This window comes from Pristiophorus japonicus, chromosome 8, assembly GCF_044704955.1.
Source record: "Pristiophorus japonicus isolate sPriJap1 chromosome 8, sPriJap1.hap1, whole genome shotgun sequence".
Classification (NCBI taxonomy): domain Eukaryota; kingdom Metazoa; phylum Chordata; class Chondrichthyes; family Pristiophoridae; genus Pristiophorus; species Pristiophorus japonicus.
The window spans coordinates 168,696,701-168,713,384 of NC_091984.1; the positions used below are offsets into that span (position 1 = coordinate 168,696,701).

At 46.6% G+C, this 16,684-nt stretch overlaps 2 protein-coding genes and 1 long non-coding RNA gene across 4 annotated transcripts in view; 2 read left to right on the top strand and 1 right to left on the bottom strand.

Annotated features, from left to right (window-relative positions):
- The window catches only part of klhl22 (kelch-like family member 22), a 48,241-nt gene extending 45,621 nt beyond the window's left edge, over positions 1-2,620 (bottom strand). For both annotated transcript variants that reach the window (XM_070887523.1, XM_070887522.1), the window contains exon 1: positions 2,157-2,620. The gene's annotated coding sequence lies outside the window, so the exon portion shown is untranslated. The remainder of the gene's footprint in view (positions 1-2,156) is intronic.
- LOC139268809 (uncharacterized) lies at positions 1,417-4,613 on the top strand. The gene is made up of 3 exons (XR_011594115.1): positions 1,417-1,444; positions 1,882-2,061; positions 4,592-4,613. It is a non-coding gene; the product is annotated as an uncharacterized lncRNA (long non-coding RNA).
- A 10,872-nt stretch (positions 4,614-15,485) lies between these two features.
- LOC139269218 (glutathione S-transferase theta-3-like) overlaps positions 15,486-16,684 on the top strand; it is a 32,169-nt gene continuing 30,970 nt past the window's right edge. Inside the window, exon 1 of the mRNA XM_070888310.1 lies at positions 15,486-15,631. Coding sequence (XP_070744411.1) covers positions 15,486-15,631 — 146 coding nt within the window. The remainder of the gene's footprint in view (positions 15,632-16,684) is intronic.

Consider the following 16,684-nt stretch of genomic DNA (forward strand, 5'->3'; position numbering starts at 1 on the left):
AGCCAGGACCCTGCCTGATGTTCCCATCCCAAGCCCAGTGAGAGGACTGTCCTGTCATCAATGTTCAAAGCAGTTGAAGTGCAGACTGGCCCTGGCTTTTGCCACTAGGGTATCTATAGCCTATATTACACAGTCAGCCTCTATTGATTATTACAAATGCTTGCAATTTCTCTTCTGCAGGTATCCACATTATTGGGAAAATAAGCCTTTCAGAGTACATCCTGTTCAAATGTGTGTCTAAAAAGTACTGTCTATCTAGAAGTTTATTTCTTTTTCATCTTCCTGCCACTCACTGGATGAGGGGTCAGGCCCCTTGCCCCCAAACTCCTGAGCCAGCGGCCACAAGAGCAACCTCCTGTGATTGATCCACCAATAATCCCGCCCGATCAGATTGCTTAGCGACACTTCCCTGCTGACCCGATTACAGAGTACAGCAGGTAGGGAGCCGGAGATGGCTGCAGACTGCACGCCCCCCCCTCACACTGGGTTTTAGCCCACTGATTTACACTCACGGGTCCTTAAGTTTGAACAACAACTTGCAATTATTTGGCGCCTGTAACGTAGTCCCAAGGCGCTGCACAGGAAAATTATCAGACAAAAATTGACAGAGCCACATAAAAAGAGATATTAGAATGAAAAAGACCTGCATTTCTATAGCGCCTTTCACGACCACCGGACGTTTCAGAGCGCTTCACCGCCAATGAAGATTTGGGGTGTAGTCACTGTTGTAATGTGGGAAAAGCGGCAGCCACAAACAGCAATGTGATAATGAGCAGAGAATCTGGACAGGTGACCAAAGGCTGGACCAAAGTGCCGGATTGCTGCTCACACAGGCTGCTCCGAGAAATCAAAACTCACAGGATACAAGTTACCCAGCGAGTTGTTGTGATCGGGAACGCGCTGCCTGAAAGGGTGGTGGAAGCAGATTCAATAGTAATTTTCAAAAAGGAATGGGCTATATACTTTAAAGGGAAACATTTATCAGGCCTGTGGGGAAAGGGCAGGGGAGTCTGACTAATTAGGTAGCTCTTTCAAAGAGCCGGCACACATGAAGACTGAAGGCAGACAGACAAGCACTTACTTTAGCAATCCAGAGAGTACAGCAGGCACAACACTTACTCAAACTACCCGGCGGTGTGACGTGACTCTAGAAATCTACCATGGTTGCAAATTTCACTTTGTAATACAGTGCGACACTATTGTCACCTTCAGAGAGCAGGAGGAACCAAGCGGAAAGAACTTTATCTGCGCAAAGTTCTCTAATAGTAAACTCCAGTGATAGTTTCACTTTTACTTTTCTTTAACAGTAGATAAAATGAAGCCAATTGATCGAGTCATGGTTTACGATTTCAAGCGTGAATAACCAATTCCTGCATTTCACATTTAAAAGAGGTTACCTAACTTCAACAAAAAGCTTAATATGTAAAGAGCTCCCCCCCAATAGGTAAGTGAAGTTATCTGAGTCATGCAGAAATTTCCCAGGTTATCTCCCTGGTTAATGTTGGATTAGCTCATCACAACAAGAACAACTGTATTTATATAGCACCTTTAACACAGTAAAACATCCCAGGCCGTTTCACAGGAGCGTTATCAAACAAAATTTGACACCGAGCCACATAAGGAGATGTTAGGGCAGATGACGATTTTAAGAAAAGAAACAAAGACTTGCATTTATATAGCACCTTTCATGACCACCAGACATCCCAAAGCGCTTTAGAGTTACTGAAGTACTTTTGGAGTGTAGTCACTGTTGTAATGTATGAAAAACAGCAGCCAATTTGTGCACAGCAAGCTCCCACAACAGCAATGTGATAATGATCAGATAATCTGTTTTTAGTGATGTTGGTTGAGGGATAACTCCCCTGCTCTTCTTTGAAATAGTGCCCTGGGATCTTTTACGACCACCTGAGGGGGCAGAGGAGGCCTGGATTTAACGTCTCATCCGAAAAGACAGCACCTCCGACAGTTCTGCACTACCCCAGTACTGCCCTGGAGTATCAGCCTGGACTATATGCTCAAGCCCCTGGAGTAGGCCTTGAACCCACAGCTTTCTGACTCGAGGTGAGAGTGCTACCGACAGCCATTTTTAAAATTTAGAAACTTCCACAACCCTTTTTACATTAGCAGTGAACAGGAACGCTGAGAATCAGACCTACCCCAGCACATGATCTGATGAAGGGTCTGCACCAGAAACCTGAACTCCCGTCTTCAGATCTTCCGTATTTCCGGTACCTTCTGTTTTTATTTCAGCAATCACTGTTTTTCTTTTTAAATCTACAAGCACAATTTGCAGTGGCACTGAACTCAAAAGAATGAAAGACCAACTGTTTCAGCCTGTATAAATGCCTGCTACAGAGTCTGTTCAGTGTTATTTTTTTTAAATATTTTGTTCCCCAAACACTAAGTTGTTGAAGAAGCATTAAAACGCAGAAGGACATCTGTGAGATGACGTATTCCACATCTGGTCCATTCGCTCATCAGTGTTTCCCATATTATTTATATACACAGACATGATTAGCACGTGTCCTGGTCACGGGCCCTCCCAAAGACTACAACTTCCTTTAAACAGGATCTCTGAAGCTGAAGGGGAGTTGAGATAGTGTTGTCTGCTGGTCATGACCAATCTATAGAAAGAAAATACACAAAGAAATGCAATCAGAGTTACACAGTAACTACAGCAAACAAACAGGTCATTCGGTCCTACTGGTCTAAGCTGCTGTTTCATAAGAACATAAGAAATAGGAGGAGTAGGCCATATGGCTCCTCAAGCCTGCTCCACCTTTTAATACGATCATGGCTGATCCAATCATGGACTCAGCTCCACTTCCCTGCCCGCTCTCCATAACCCCTTATCATTTAAGAAACTGAATAAATTTAAGGCAGAAATAGACAATGTCCTGGCTTCCACAGCTTTCTGAGGCAGCGAATTCCACAGATCCACAACCCGCAGAGAAGGAATTTCTCCTCATCTCTGTTTTAAATGGGCGGCCCCTTATTCTAAGATCATGCCCTCTAGTTTTAGTCTCCCCTATCAGTGGAGACATCCTCTCTGCATTCACCTTGTCAAGCCCCCTCATAATCTTATACATTTCGATAAGATCACCTCTCATTCTTCTGAATTCCAATGAGTAGAGGCCCAACCTACTCAACCTTTCCTCATAAGTCAACCCCTTCATCCCCGGAATTAATCTAGTGAACCTTCTCTGAACTGCCTCCAAAGCAAGTATATCCCTTCGTAAATATGGAAACCAAAACTGCACGCAGTATTCATTGTGTGGCCTCACCAATACCTTGTATAACTGTAGCAAGACTTACCTGCTTTTATACTCCATCCCCTTTGCAATAAAGGCCAAGATTCCAGTGGCCTTCCTGATCACTTGCTGTACCTGCATACTATCCTTCTGTGTTTCATGCACAAGTACCCCCAGGTCCTGCTGTACTGCGGCACTTTGCATCATCATGGGTAGTCCCTCGAAGCGAGGATGACCTGCTTCCACACCAAAAAAGGATGAGTTCACAGGTGTTTCAATGAAGGACCTAATACTCCAGATCCGGAACTACATCCTGAAGGGTGGAAGATGCCGGTGTGTGGATTTTTTTTAACATGTGGTGGCCGTTGCACACCAGCCACCACACGGGCTTGACAGAGCTAGGTCTTGGTCCAGTGGCAAAGATTAACCAAGACGACTGGAGACCTGCTCTGCTGCATGGACCTAGTGTGCACACATATTGTAGTGTGGGCTGGCCCATGCTGCCCCTGGGCCCTGAACTCACGCCTCCCCTGGGCCCCGATCACATCCCTCCACAGTCTCTCGTCGCTCCTGCTGTACCTGCCCACGCTCCAATCACCGACCTGGATCTTGATGACGTCACTCTTCGCACTGTTTATACTCCATACCAACCTCCTCCCACTCGAATTACCTCTTCTCATCCTGCCCCCATATCTCTCTATTCCCTTCGCTCATGTAGGCAACAAGCCTCCTCCTAAATGCATCAGTGCTTTCTGCTTCAAGCACTCCATGTGGCCACGACTTCCGCATTCTCACCACGACCTGTGTAAAGAAACTCCTCCAAATCTTTATTTAATCTGTTAGTGGAACTCATATTAATACTCAATTACAAGTGGAAATAGTTTCCCCACACCGACCCTATCCAACCAGTGCGGGTCAGTGATAACTTAGCGATGGGGAAATTAGACTTGGCATGGGACAGGATATGGGCGGCTGATTAATGGACAATGTGGAGGGTGGGAGTAAAGTAAGGGGATCACTGGAAAGTCAAGGAGAAGTCGAGGATAATGGCGAGATTGAGACTATGGGTCTGAGGGTGATTTTGTGGCTGAAGGAAATAAGCAGTCTTGGTAATGCACAGGATGTGGGATTTAAACACAAGAGCATAAGAACATAAGAAATAGGAGCAGGAGTGGGCCATTTGGCCCCTTGAGCCTGCTCTGCCATTCAATATGATCATGGCTGATCTGATCATGGACTCAGCTCCACTTCCCCGCCCGCTTCCCATAACCTTCGACTCCCTTATCGCTCAGCTCTAGTTCAAACAGAACTAATGTCAGATCATTATTTTACACACATAGAGCAATCAACATATGAAATCGGCTTCCAGAATGAATTGTGGAGACGAAAATCCTGTCATCATCATCATAGGCAGTCCTTCGAAATCGAGGAAGACTTGCTTCCACTCTAAAAGTGAGTTCTCAGGTGACTGAACAGTCCAATACGGGAATTACAGTCTGTCACAGGTAGGATAGACGGTTGAAGGAAAGGGGTGGATGGGATGGTTTGCCGCACGCTCCTTCACTCTGTGCGTTTGGTTTTTGCATGCTCTCAGCGATGAGACCCGAGGTGCTCAGCGCCCTCCTGGATGCACTTCCTCCACTTAGGGCAGTCTTGGACCAGGGATTCCCAGGTGTCGGTGGGGATGTTGCACTTTATCAAGAAAGCTTTGAGGGTGTCCCTGTAACGTTTCCTCTGCCCACCTGGGGCTCGCTTGCCGCGAAGGAGTTCCGAGTAGAGCGCTTGCTTTGGAAGTCTTGTGGTGTCGGGCATGTGAACAATTTGGCCTGCCCAATGGAGCTGGTCGAGGGTGGTCAGTGCTTCAAGGCTGGGGATGTTGGCCTGATCGAGAACACTAATGTTGGTGCGTCTGTCCTCCCAGGGGATTTGCAGGATCAATTGAAGGCTGTTTGGCGGGGGGGGGGGGGATTAGGACCTTTCTGAATGGATGAATTCAGATGGGTCAAATGGATTCCTCATCCCTAACTATCTTGTGATTGTGACACAATAACAACTTTATATAGTGCCTTAGCGTTGTAAAATGTCCCAAGGCACCTCACATGATTGTTTGAAGACAAACAAATAAATTTGACACCGAGCCACGTAAGAAATAATTAGGGCAGACATCCAAAAGCTTGGTCAAAGAGGTAGGTTTTAAGGAGCGTCTTAAAGGAGGAGAGAGAGTGAGGCGGAGGGGTTTGGGGAGGGAAATCCAGAGCTTGGGGCCCAGGCAACTGAAGGCATGGCCACCAATGGTTGAGCGATTATAATCAGGGATGCTCAAGGGGGCAGAATTAAAGGATTACAGACATCTCGGGGTTGGGGGGTTGTGGGGCTGGAGGAGATTACAGAGATAGGGACAAGTCCATGGAGGGATTTGTAAACAAGGATGAGAATTTTGAAATCGAGCCGTTGCTTAACCGGGAGCCAATGTAGGTCAGCAACTGACCAGAGCGGTAGATGGAGTCCGTGGCAAGGGGTGGAGTTTACAGCATTGGTTGAAAGCAATGGCTTTGGCTTTTCTGTTGTTCAGTTGGAGGAAACATTGTCTCATCCATAGCTTGGCCACAAGAATGAATCTCAGTTTAAAACACCTCAGCTAGCCAGGTAGACTTAAAGAGCTGGGTCTATATACATAGAAGCGTAGACTCGGGGCAAGTTAATTGAAATCTACAAAATAATGAAGGGACGAGACTGTGTGCACACTGACAAATTATTTCAATTTGATAAGTTGAAGAGAACCAGGACTCAGGCATAAAAATGACGCACAAGACGACAAGATGTTAGATAATAGTAGAATCTATGGAACAAGGGTAAGCCATTTAGGACCGAGATGAGGAGAAACATCTTCACCCAGAGAGTGGTGAACCTGTGGAATTCTCTACCACAGAAAGTTGTTGAGGCCAATTCACTAAATAAAGTTGTTGAGGCCAATTCACTAAATATATTCAAAAAGGAGTTAGATGTAGTCCTTACTACTAGGGGGAATCAAGGGGTATGGCGAGAAAGCAGGAATGGGGTACTGAAGTTGCATGTTCAGCCATGAACTCATTGAATGGTGGTGCAGGCTCGAAGGGCCGAATGGCCTACTCCTGCACCTATTTTCTATGTTTCTAAGTTGCCTGCTTGTGTGCGGAGTCCTGATTCACTGTGTATCTTCAAGAGAGAGTAGGATCAGTTCCTGATTAGGGCAGAGATCAGATCACACAAGAGGTAGGTACCAACCAATAGAAATCCTGGTCAATGTGGTCTCCTGGACTAGTTTCAATCACCTAGAGGGATTGGACAGAAACGTTCCCGATCATTCTCGCTAATTGACCTTGGATGTGTTCTGGTTTTTCGCCCTTCCCAGGAGACTGGATGGCACCGATTGAGTGACTTGACTGATGTATAAGGTATCACAACAGTATGGGACCGGCTACATGGCCCAACTGTCTCCTGTCCGACGCTTTTGTATATTTGTTCGTTTGTCTGTTGATGTCAGTCAGCCTGTCTGACAGCACAAGAGATGGTCGAGGGTTCTCACCAGCATCATGTGGAAGCTGACCCCATGGCCTGCAGATGATGACACCGAACAGCAGTATGCAGATGAGGTAGAGATGAGCGCTAAGGTCTCTGTAGGCGATGGCGCAGGGATGGGAAGAGCAGCCATTACTGCAGCTCTGTTGGCTGTATTCAATCCTGAATGAGTGGAATCACATGTTGTTTTCATATTTGTGCACAGCAATGCGATGAATCACCAGATGATCAGTTTTGGATGTGTTGCTTGAAGGATGAGTAACAGGAGAACATAAGAACATAAGAAATAGGAACAGGAGTAGGCCATACAGCCCCTCGAGCCTTTCTGCCATTTAATACGATCATGGCTGATCCGATCATGGACTCAGCTCCACTTCCCCGCCCGCTCTCCATAACCCCTTATTCCCTTATCGTTTAAGAAACTGTCTATTTCTGTCTTAAATTTATCCAATGTCCCAGCTTCCACAGCTCTCTGAGGCAGTGAATTCCACAGATTTACAACCCTCAGAGAATAAATTTCTCCTCATCTCTGTTTTAAAAGGGTGGCCCCTTATTCTAAGACCATGCCCCCTAGTTCAAGTCTCCCTCATCAGTGGAAACATCCTCCATGCATCCACCTTGTCAAGCCCCCTCATAATCTGAATTCCAATGAGTAGAGGCCCAACCTACTCAACTTTTCCTCATACGTCAACCCCTTTATCCCCGGAATCAACCCAGTGAACCTTCTCTGAACTGCCGCCAAAGCAAGTATATCCTTTCGTAAATATGAAAACCAAAACTAAACGCAGTATTCCAGATGTGGCCTCACCAATACCTTATATAGCTGAAGCAAGACTTCCCTGCTTTTATACTCCATCCCCTTTGCAATAAAGGCCAAGATACCATTGGCCTTCTTGATCACTTACTGTACCTGCATACTATCTGTTATGTCTTGAATAAAGAGTCAGACTAGATACTGCAAGCTTAAAGTAAGGTGTGACCGTAGTCCTTTATTACAGATCTCAGAGCCTGTGAGGCCTCCTTATATACAGGTGCTCCCAAGGGATTGTGGGATCCCTTGGGATTTCAGGGGAAAAGCCCTCTGGTGGTTAGATATGGTATTTACAAGTTTACATACATAGCAACACTCCTCTCTCCCCCCCAAAGTCAATAGTGTAACTATTTACAATGTAAGTCGATCTGGGGCCTTCCTTTCTCTGGCTGATCGTCTTTTTGGTGAGTCGTTTGCTAGGCCCTCGCTGGGCTGCTGCACAGCTGGGCTTGCTGGGTTGCCTGGTGTGGTGAGTCCTGCTGGGCTGCTGCGGGTGATGGGTTATGCTTCGTGGTCAATCGCTGGGTCGGTTGGCACTTGTGTGTGTGTTGGAGGGTCGAAAAAGGTGGAGTCTATTGTGGGTTGTTCTGGATAGTCCATAAATCTGAGTTTGGTTTGGTCCAAGTGTTTCCTGCAGGTGAGTCCATTTGAGCGTTTGACCCTCGTTGGCCAAAACAGTGCCAGGAAGCCACTTGGGACCTTGTCCATAGTTCAGCACAAATACAGGATCATTTATCTCAATTTCGCATGGCACATTTGCGCGATCATGATATGTATTCTGTTGAAGCCGCCTGCTCGCTACCTGTTCGTGTAGATCAGGTTGGACTAACGAGAGCCTTGTCTTAAGTGCCCTTTTCATGAGCAGTTCAGAGGGAGGGGCCCGAGTGAGCGAGTGGTGTCTTGTGCGGTAACTGAGCAGGACTCGGGCTAAGCGAGTCTGCAGTGAGCCTTCAGTTACCCTTTTCAAGCTCTGCTTGATTGTTTGAACTGCTCATTCTGCCTGACCGTTGGACGCAGGTTTAAACCTTTGTTCCACAGCCCTTGCAAACGTATCCTTTGAAGCGGGATGATCACCCCCGCAGCGCCAACAAGGTGTTAATGGCCTTATATTCACCATCCTTGATGGTGGACTCTGAGTCATCTGCAGACATGCAGCTGTAGGCATGTAAGTCCTGTCATGTACATGTCGATTCAAAAACAACGTTACTTTGTTCACAGTACTTGCAGCAGCACTAGTGTGCTGAGAAATTTGTTTGATCTTGTCACTGGTGGCGATAAACGCCTTGGTTATCGCTATGGCTTTACTCAAGGTCGGGGTCTCGACAGTCAAAAGTTTGTGAAGTATTACTTCGTGGCCAGTGCCGAGTACAAAGAAGTCCCCGAGCATGTGCTCCAAGTGTCCTTCAAATTCTCAATGTCCTGCAAGGCGCCTTAGCTCGGTGATGTAGGTCGCCACTTCCTGTCCTTCAGACCTCTTGTACGTGTAGAACCGATACCTCGCCATCAGAAGGCTTTCCTTCAGGTTTAGATGCTCCCGGACCAGTGTGCACAACTCATCGTACGACTTGTCTGTGGGTTTTGCTGGAGCGAGCAGGTTTTTCATGAGGCCATACGTTGGTGCCCCGCAAATGGTAAGGAGGATCGCCCTTCGTTTGGCAACGATCGATTCTCCTTCCAGCTCATTGGCCACGAAGTATTGGTTGAGTCGCTCCACGAAGGTTTCCCAATCATCTCCCTCCGAAAATTTCTCCAGGATGCCCACGGTTCTTTGCATTGTTGTGGTGGGGTTCGCCATTTCTATCTCGTCACCAGTTGTTATGTCTTGAATAAAGAGTCAGACTAGATACTGCAAGCTCAAAGTAAGGTATGACCATAGTCCTTTATTACAGATCTCAGCATGCCTTTCCAGCCTGTCAGGCCTCCTTATATACAGGTGGTCCCAAGGGATTGTAGGATCCATTGGGACTCCAGGGGATAAGCCCTCTGGTGGTTAGACATGGTATTTACAGGTTTACATACATAACACTATCCTTTTGTGTTCCATGCACAAGTACCCCCAGGTCTCGCTTTACTGCGGCACTTTGCAATCTTTCTCCATTTAAATAATAACTTGCTCTTTGATTTTTTTCTGCCAAAGCGCATGACCTCACACTTTCCAACAGTGTACTCTTTCTGCCAAATTTTTGCCCACTCACTTAGCCTGTCTATGTCCTTTTGCAAATTTTTTGTGTCCTCCTCACACATTGCTTTTCCTCCCATCTTTGTATCGTCAGCAAACTTGGCTACGTTACACTCAGTCCCTTCTTCGAAGTCGTTAATATAGATTGTAAATATTTGGGGTCCCAGCACTGATCCCTGTGGCACCCCACTAGTTACTGGTTGCCAATCAGAAAATGAACCATTTATCCCGACTCTCTGTTTTCTGTTAGTTAGCCAATCCTCTATCCATGCTAATATATTACCCCCAACCCCGTGAACTTTTATCTTGTGCAGTAACCTTTTATGTGGCACCTTGTCAAATGCCTTCTGGAAGTCCAAATACACCACATGCACTGGTTCCCCTTTATCCACTCTGTTTGTTACATTCTCACAGAACTCCAGTAAATTTGTCAAACATGATTACCCCTTCATAAATCCATGCTGACTCTATATGACCTAATTTTGCTTTTCCAAATGTCTTGCTACTGCTTCTTTAATAATAAAAGACTGATACAAAATATTTGTTCAGAGTTTCTGCCATCTCCATGTTCCCCATTACTAATTCCCCGGTCTCGTCCTCTAAGGGACCAACATTTACTTTAGCCTCTCTTTTCCTTTTTATATATTTATAGAAACTCTTGCTTTTTGTCACTATTTGCTTCATACCTAATAAATCCGTTAACAATCCATGACCTACACACAATATGGGGAGGTCAGAAGCTTGGGCTGAGGGAGAAATGTCATGAACATGGGGGATGGGAGAAGGTCTTAACCCATGAGAGTGAGCCCTGTGTTTTCCAAGTGAGCACAGTTCTGGAGTCAGCAGTCAGAGTACCTCAAATTACACTTTGCACAGATAAACTGCTGGGTGTGTCTTATTCTCCAAGGGGACCAATCAGCAATCAGGACTTGTCATCAAGGGGGCCCAATCAGAGCTTTAGGTGTTGCAAATTAACACGACCATAAACATGGGCACAGACCAGTTGGGCCGAATAAACTTGTAAATTCTTAATAAACATAACAATGCTTGAAATGAACCAGAATGCATGATTTTTAATGGGTTTTTTTTTCTCGGGGACAAACTCTCCTAGGAAATACACCAACTTTTGTGCTTCTGACATCTGTAATTCCCCCATCACATTTTCATGCACTGAGATGCTCCAATATGTGAGGCAATGTTGACAGGTAGCACACCCAGCCCATGGCCGGAAGTTGCCGCTGTGCGAGCTGGGATATGTAGTTTTCTGCCAACAACAGACGAACTACATCACCCGTCGGGCGGCGCGGTTTCCGGGCTGGCAGCTGTCGGGTCGGAGGGTCAGGTCGGGCCCGGTGGTCTAGTTTGAATGTGGGTTCCGTTCCATTCCGTTAGTGTTTGCCCCACTCGCGCTGCAGCGCCCGCCAGGTAAGAGGCTGTGTGAGGCGGGCGGAGGCAGAACCGGGCCTGTGGGGCGGCTCGGGGAGAGGCTACAAAAGCAAGCCCGGTCAGGGGGCGGTGTTACTCCAGCCCCAGGGTCGGGCAGTCGGTGTCATCAGAGCCCCAGGGTCGAGCAGTCAGTGTCCCTACAGTTGGTTCCAGTGCAGCCCCAGGGTCGAGCAGTCAGTGTCCCTACAGTTGGTTCCAGTGCAGCCCCAGGTTTGGGCAGTCGGTGTCACTGCAGACTCCGGCTCTTGCATTTTGTGTACAGCAGCCCCAGGGTTTGGCTGTTTGTTTTCACCAGAGCCCAGGGTCGGGCATTCAATGTGGTTGGAGTCACTGGGTCTGGTTAACTGTGCTGCTGCAGTCTGAGAGTCTGGGTCGTTGTAGTTCCACTGCTCCAGGACTTGGTATCTTTGCAGTCTCATAGCCTTGCAATCTGTCATTCCCCAAATCCAGCAATGTGTGTCTGTTAAGTATATAATGATTCAAAAGACTTGTTATTGTAAACTCACTCCGGTGTAAACCTGGTCCACTTTATTCGCGCCCAAAGTGACTGCAAGACATGGTACCAGCACTTATATCCCAGGGCCCGCACATACGCGTGTACAGCTCGATGATCTCCGACAGTGGCGCCCCCTGGTGTCTAGTGACCTGGTGATCAATACATGACAACATCCCCCTTCAAGATCTTAATATCAGTCTCTTTACAAATTAAGACAGTCTGGGGCTTTCCGCTCACGAGTTGATCGTCTCAGTTCAACTCCAGTTCTGAGTCAGTTATGACTGGAGGCTGAGTAGCCGATCTGATGTGAGTGGTAATGACCATGTCAGAGACTGAAAGTCCAGGTTCGGTAATGACAGCAAAGTCCTCTGATGAATGAACATTGGTTGGTTGGTCACTGACGGCATCTTCCTTAAGTGGTTCCAATTCATCCGTGTGCTACAGTTTCACTTGATCAACATGTTTCCTGCAGGTTTGCCCATTCTTGAGCAAGACAGGAAACACTCTGTTACCCTCCTTGGCTGCGACAGTACCAGGGCTCCACTTTGGGCCTTGACCATAGTTCAATACATAAACCGGATCATTGACAGAAAGATCACGTGACACAGCAGCACAATCATGATACAACTGCTGACTTTGACGTCTGTTTTCAACACGATCATCCAAATTGGGATGAACAAGAGAGAGCTTGGTCTTGAGATTTCTCTTCATCAGTAGTTCAGCAGGAGAGACCCCGGTAAGCGTGTGAGGTCTTGTCCTGTAACTAAGCAATATGCGTGACAAACGAGTCTGCAGTGAACCTTGAGTTACACGTTTCATGCTCTGCTTGATCGTTTGAACAGCACGCTCTGCTTGACCATTAGAAGCAGGTTTGAATGGGGCTGACCTCACATGTTTAATACCATTGAGTTTCATGAACTCTTGAAACTCCAGACTTGTGAAGCAAGATCCGTTGTCGCTCACAACAATGTCAGGCAACCCGTGAGTAGCAAACATGACACGAAGGCTCTCAATGGTAGCTGTGGATGTACTGGATGACATAATAATACACTCTCCACTTTGAATATGCATCCACCACAACAAAAAGCATCTTTCCCAGGAAAGGGCCAGCAAAATCGATGTGGATCCTCAACCATGGTTTAGATAACCACGACCAAAGACTCAGCAGAGATTCTGCTGGTACTTTACTTAGCTGATCAGAGTCAATTCCAGGCCAGCAAACATGAGCCCTGGTAATGGCTTTCATCATGACAATGCCAGGATGAGTGCTATGTAGTTTACGTACACATTTTTCTCTGCCTTTCTTGGGCATGACAACACGATTGCCCCACAGTAGACAATCTGACTAAATGGACAGTTCATCTTTGCGACGGTTGTAAGGTTTGGTCTCATCACACATCTCCATGAGTATTGCAGACCAATCACCACTGAGGACACAATGTTTTACAACCGATAAAATAGGGTCATGGCTGGTCCACATCTTAACTTGTTGAGCAGTGACAGGGGTACCTTCACTCTCAAAAGCCTCCATTACTAACAGTAGATCTGCAGGTTGAGGCATTTCCATAATCTGGTGTGGGCAAAGGCAGACGACTCAGTGCATCGGCACAATTCTCAGTGCCCAGTCTGTGACAAATAACATAATCATAGGCAGACAGTGTCAACACCCACCTCTGAATGCAGGACGATGCATTGGTATTAATACCTTTGTTTTCGGAAAACAAATGAAATGAGTGGCTTGTGATCCATTTCAAGTTCAAAACGAAGACCAAACAGGGACTGATGCATTTTTTTTTACCCCATACACACAGGCCAAAGCTGATTTTTCTACCATGCTGTAGGCTCTTTCCGATTTTGACAGACTTCTCGAAGCATATGCAACAGGTTGTAGTTTACCCGACTTATTTGTTTGTTGGAGTACACAGCCAACCCCATATGATAAAGCATCACAGGCCAATACAAGACGCTTACACGGATCATAGTGAACCAGAAGCTTGTTTGAACAGAGCAGATTCTTAGCTTTCTCTCAAGCTCTATCTTGAGATACACTCCAGACTCAATTGTCGCCTTTTCTGAGCAGCATGTGCAGTGGCTCTAGTAAAGTGCTCAATCCGTGTAAAAAAAATTACCAATGTAATTGAGTAGCCCAAGGAATGAACGCAGCTCCGTCACATTCTGAGGCCTGGGTGCATTTTTGATGGCCTTGGTTTTCGAATCCGTAGGCCTGATGCCATCAGCAGGAATTCAACTTCAGGTGCCATGAAGACACACTTTGAACGTTTTAGCCTGAGTCCCACTTTGTCCAGTCGATGTAGAACTTCCTCAAGGTTGTTCAGATGTTCAGTCGTGTCGCGACCAGTGAACAGAATGTCATCTTGAAACACGACAGTTCCAGGGATGGACTTTAGTAGACTTTCCATATTCCTCTGAAATATGGCTGCAGCCGAATGAATTCCAAAAGGACACCTGTTGTAGTCACAGTCCTTTATGGGTGTTGATGCAGGTAAGTTCCCTCGAAGTGTTGACAGGCTCCTGTGTCATACAAACTGACGTCAGATCCAGTTTAGTGAACGACTTTCCACCAGCTAGCATGATGAACAGGTCATCAGCTCTCGGTAACGGATACTGATCCTGTTTCGAAAATTGGTTAATCGTAACCTTGTAATCTCCACAAATCCTGACAGTGCCATCACTCTTCAACACAGGAATAATAGGACTGGCCCACTCGTTAAACTCGACCGGTGATATGACCCCTTCCAGTTGGAGTCTGTCACTTTCAACCTTCTCCTTCATCATATAGGGAACAGACCGAGCTTTATGATAGACAGGCCTTGCATCAGAATCCAGAAGAATCTGCACCTTGGCTCCCATAAAATTTACAATGCCCGATTCAAACAAAGAAGGAAATTTCTCCAACACTTGAGCACACGAAGTGTCATCCACCGATGACAACGCTTTGATATCATTCCAATTCCACTTGATTTTCTCGAGCCAATTCCTGCCGAACAGCATTGGACCATTGCCTGGGACGATCCATAACGGAAGATCATGAACCACACCATCATATGACACCTTGACGACTGCACTTCCAATCACCGGTATGAGTTCCTTAGTATAAGTAAGCAACTTGGCATTGACTGGACTCAGCTTAGGCTTCACCACCTCGGTGTCCCACAGCTTGTTGAATGTCCTTTTGGCTCATTATCGACTGACTCGCACCCGTGTCCAGTTCCATCGATACTGGCACGCCATTCAGTTTCACATTAACCATTATCGGCTGGCTCTTTCCCAAGAATGAATACAGACCATACACTTCCTCCTCGGGTTTTGCATCCGGGCCAGCACTAGACTGGTCATCATCACCAGTGTGATGAGCGGCAGCACGCTTGCCCAGTTGTGGGCACATTCTCTGAAGGTGCCCCACTTTCGAACAGCTGTTACAGATGTACTGCCTAACCCGACACTGATGAGGCCGATGAATGCCCCCACAATGCCAGCAGGGTGAAATAGGATTCGTACTAGTTGGCGGACTTTGAGCAGCTACAGGTTTCACGAGTAGGCCCTGCCATAAGCAGCTCTGCCAGATGACGACACAATCTTGTTTACAGTAATTGCCATGGAGCTCCAACTTTTCGATGATATCTGCCTCAAATTATCATCAGTCGTCATGCATGCCTGGACAGTCGTGATGGCCTTGTTCAAATCCAGCGTCTCTGTAGCCAATAACTAACGGAGAATCACATCATGGTTGATGCCTATCACGAAGAAATCTCGCAGCATGTCTTCCAACACGATCCCGAACTTACACGGCTCAGCAAGATGTCGCAGGTCGGCAACGACTCCCGACACATCCTGGCCCTCAGCAAGAACATGTGTATAGAAGCGCTATCGTGATGTGATCCCCTCGTTTGGCTTGAGATGGTCACGTACCAAAGCACACAAATTCTTTGTTTGTTGGACGTTCATGCGAGAGCAGATTCTTCATGAGGCCATATATTCTTGAACCACAAGCAGTGAGGAAAACTGCTCGGCGCCTAACTGCTTCATCGTCGCCCGCCATGTTGTTGGTCACAAAATACTGATCCAGGCGGTCGATAAAATCCGCCCAATCCTCGCCATCCACGAATCTCTCCAGAATTCCAATAGTGCCCATTGTGCGTGAGAAGGTTCTTAAGTTACCTCGTCACCAAATGTTAAGTGTATAATGACTCAAAAGACTTGTTACTGTAAACTCACTCAGGTGTAAACGTGGTCCACTTTATTCGCGCCCAAAGTGACTACAAGACATGGTACCAGCACTTATGTACCAGGGCCCGCACACACGCGCGTACAGCCTGATGACCTCCACCAGTGGAGCCCCTTGGTGTCTAGTGACCCCAAGCATCAATACATGACAGTGCCATTGTAGCCTCAGGGCCTGGCACTGGAAATCATTACATTTCTAAGACCCGGCACCCGGTCCCATTGCAGTTCCGGTGCCTGGCACTCTGTGCTATTGCTGTCCAACATTAGTGTGTTATTACTCACCCATGTGTTGTTAGTTGTTACTGTCCCAAGGTTGGTGGAATGCGTTGTTAGTACCCAACAATCCAGTGTCATGTCAGAATCTGAGTCCAGCACTGCCTATCCTGTTGATTCCAGTGTGCTGTGGCTAATGTACCCTGCTGTCATGTACTGTATTCTAGTACTGCAGTATCACGAGAAATACTGTATTATTAGAATAGAAACTAAATGCTGGGACAATACATTGGGAGCTTTTATGCTACATGAATAGGTGGAGAGTGCCTTGGTTTAATGTCTCAGCAAAAAGACAGCACCTCTGACAATTCACTCCCTTGTTACTGGATTGAAGTATCACGTTAGTTTATGCATTCCGGTCTCCTGCAGTGGGAATTGAACAACAACAACAATTTGTATTTGTATAGCGCCTTTAACGTAGTGAA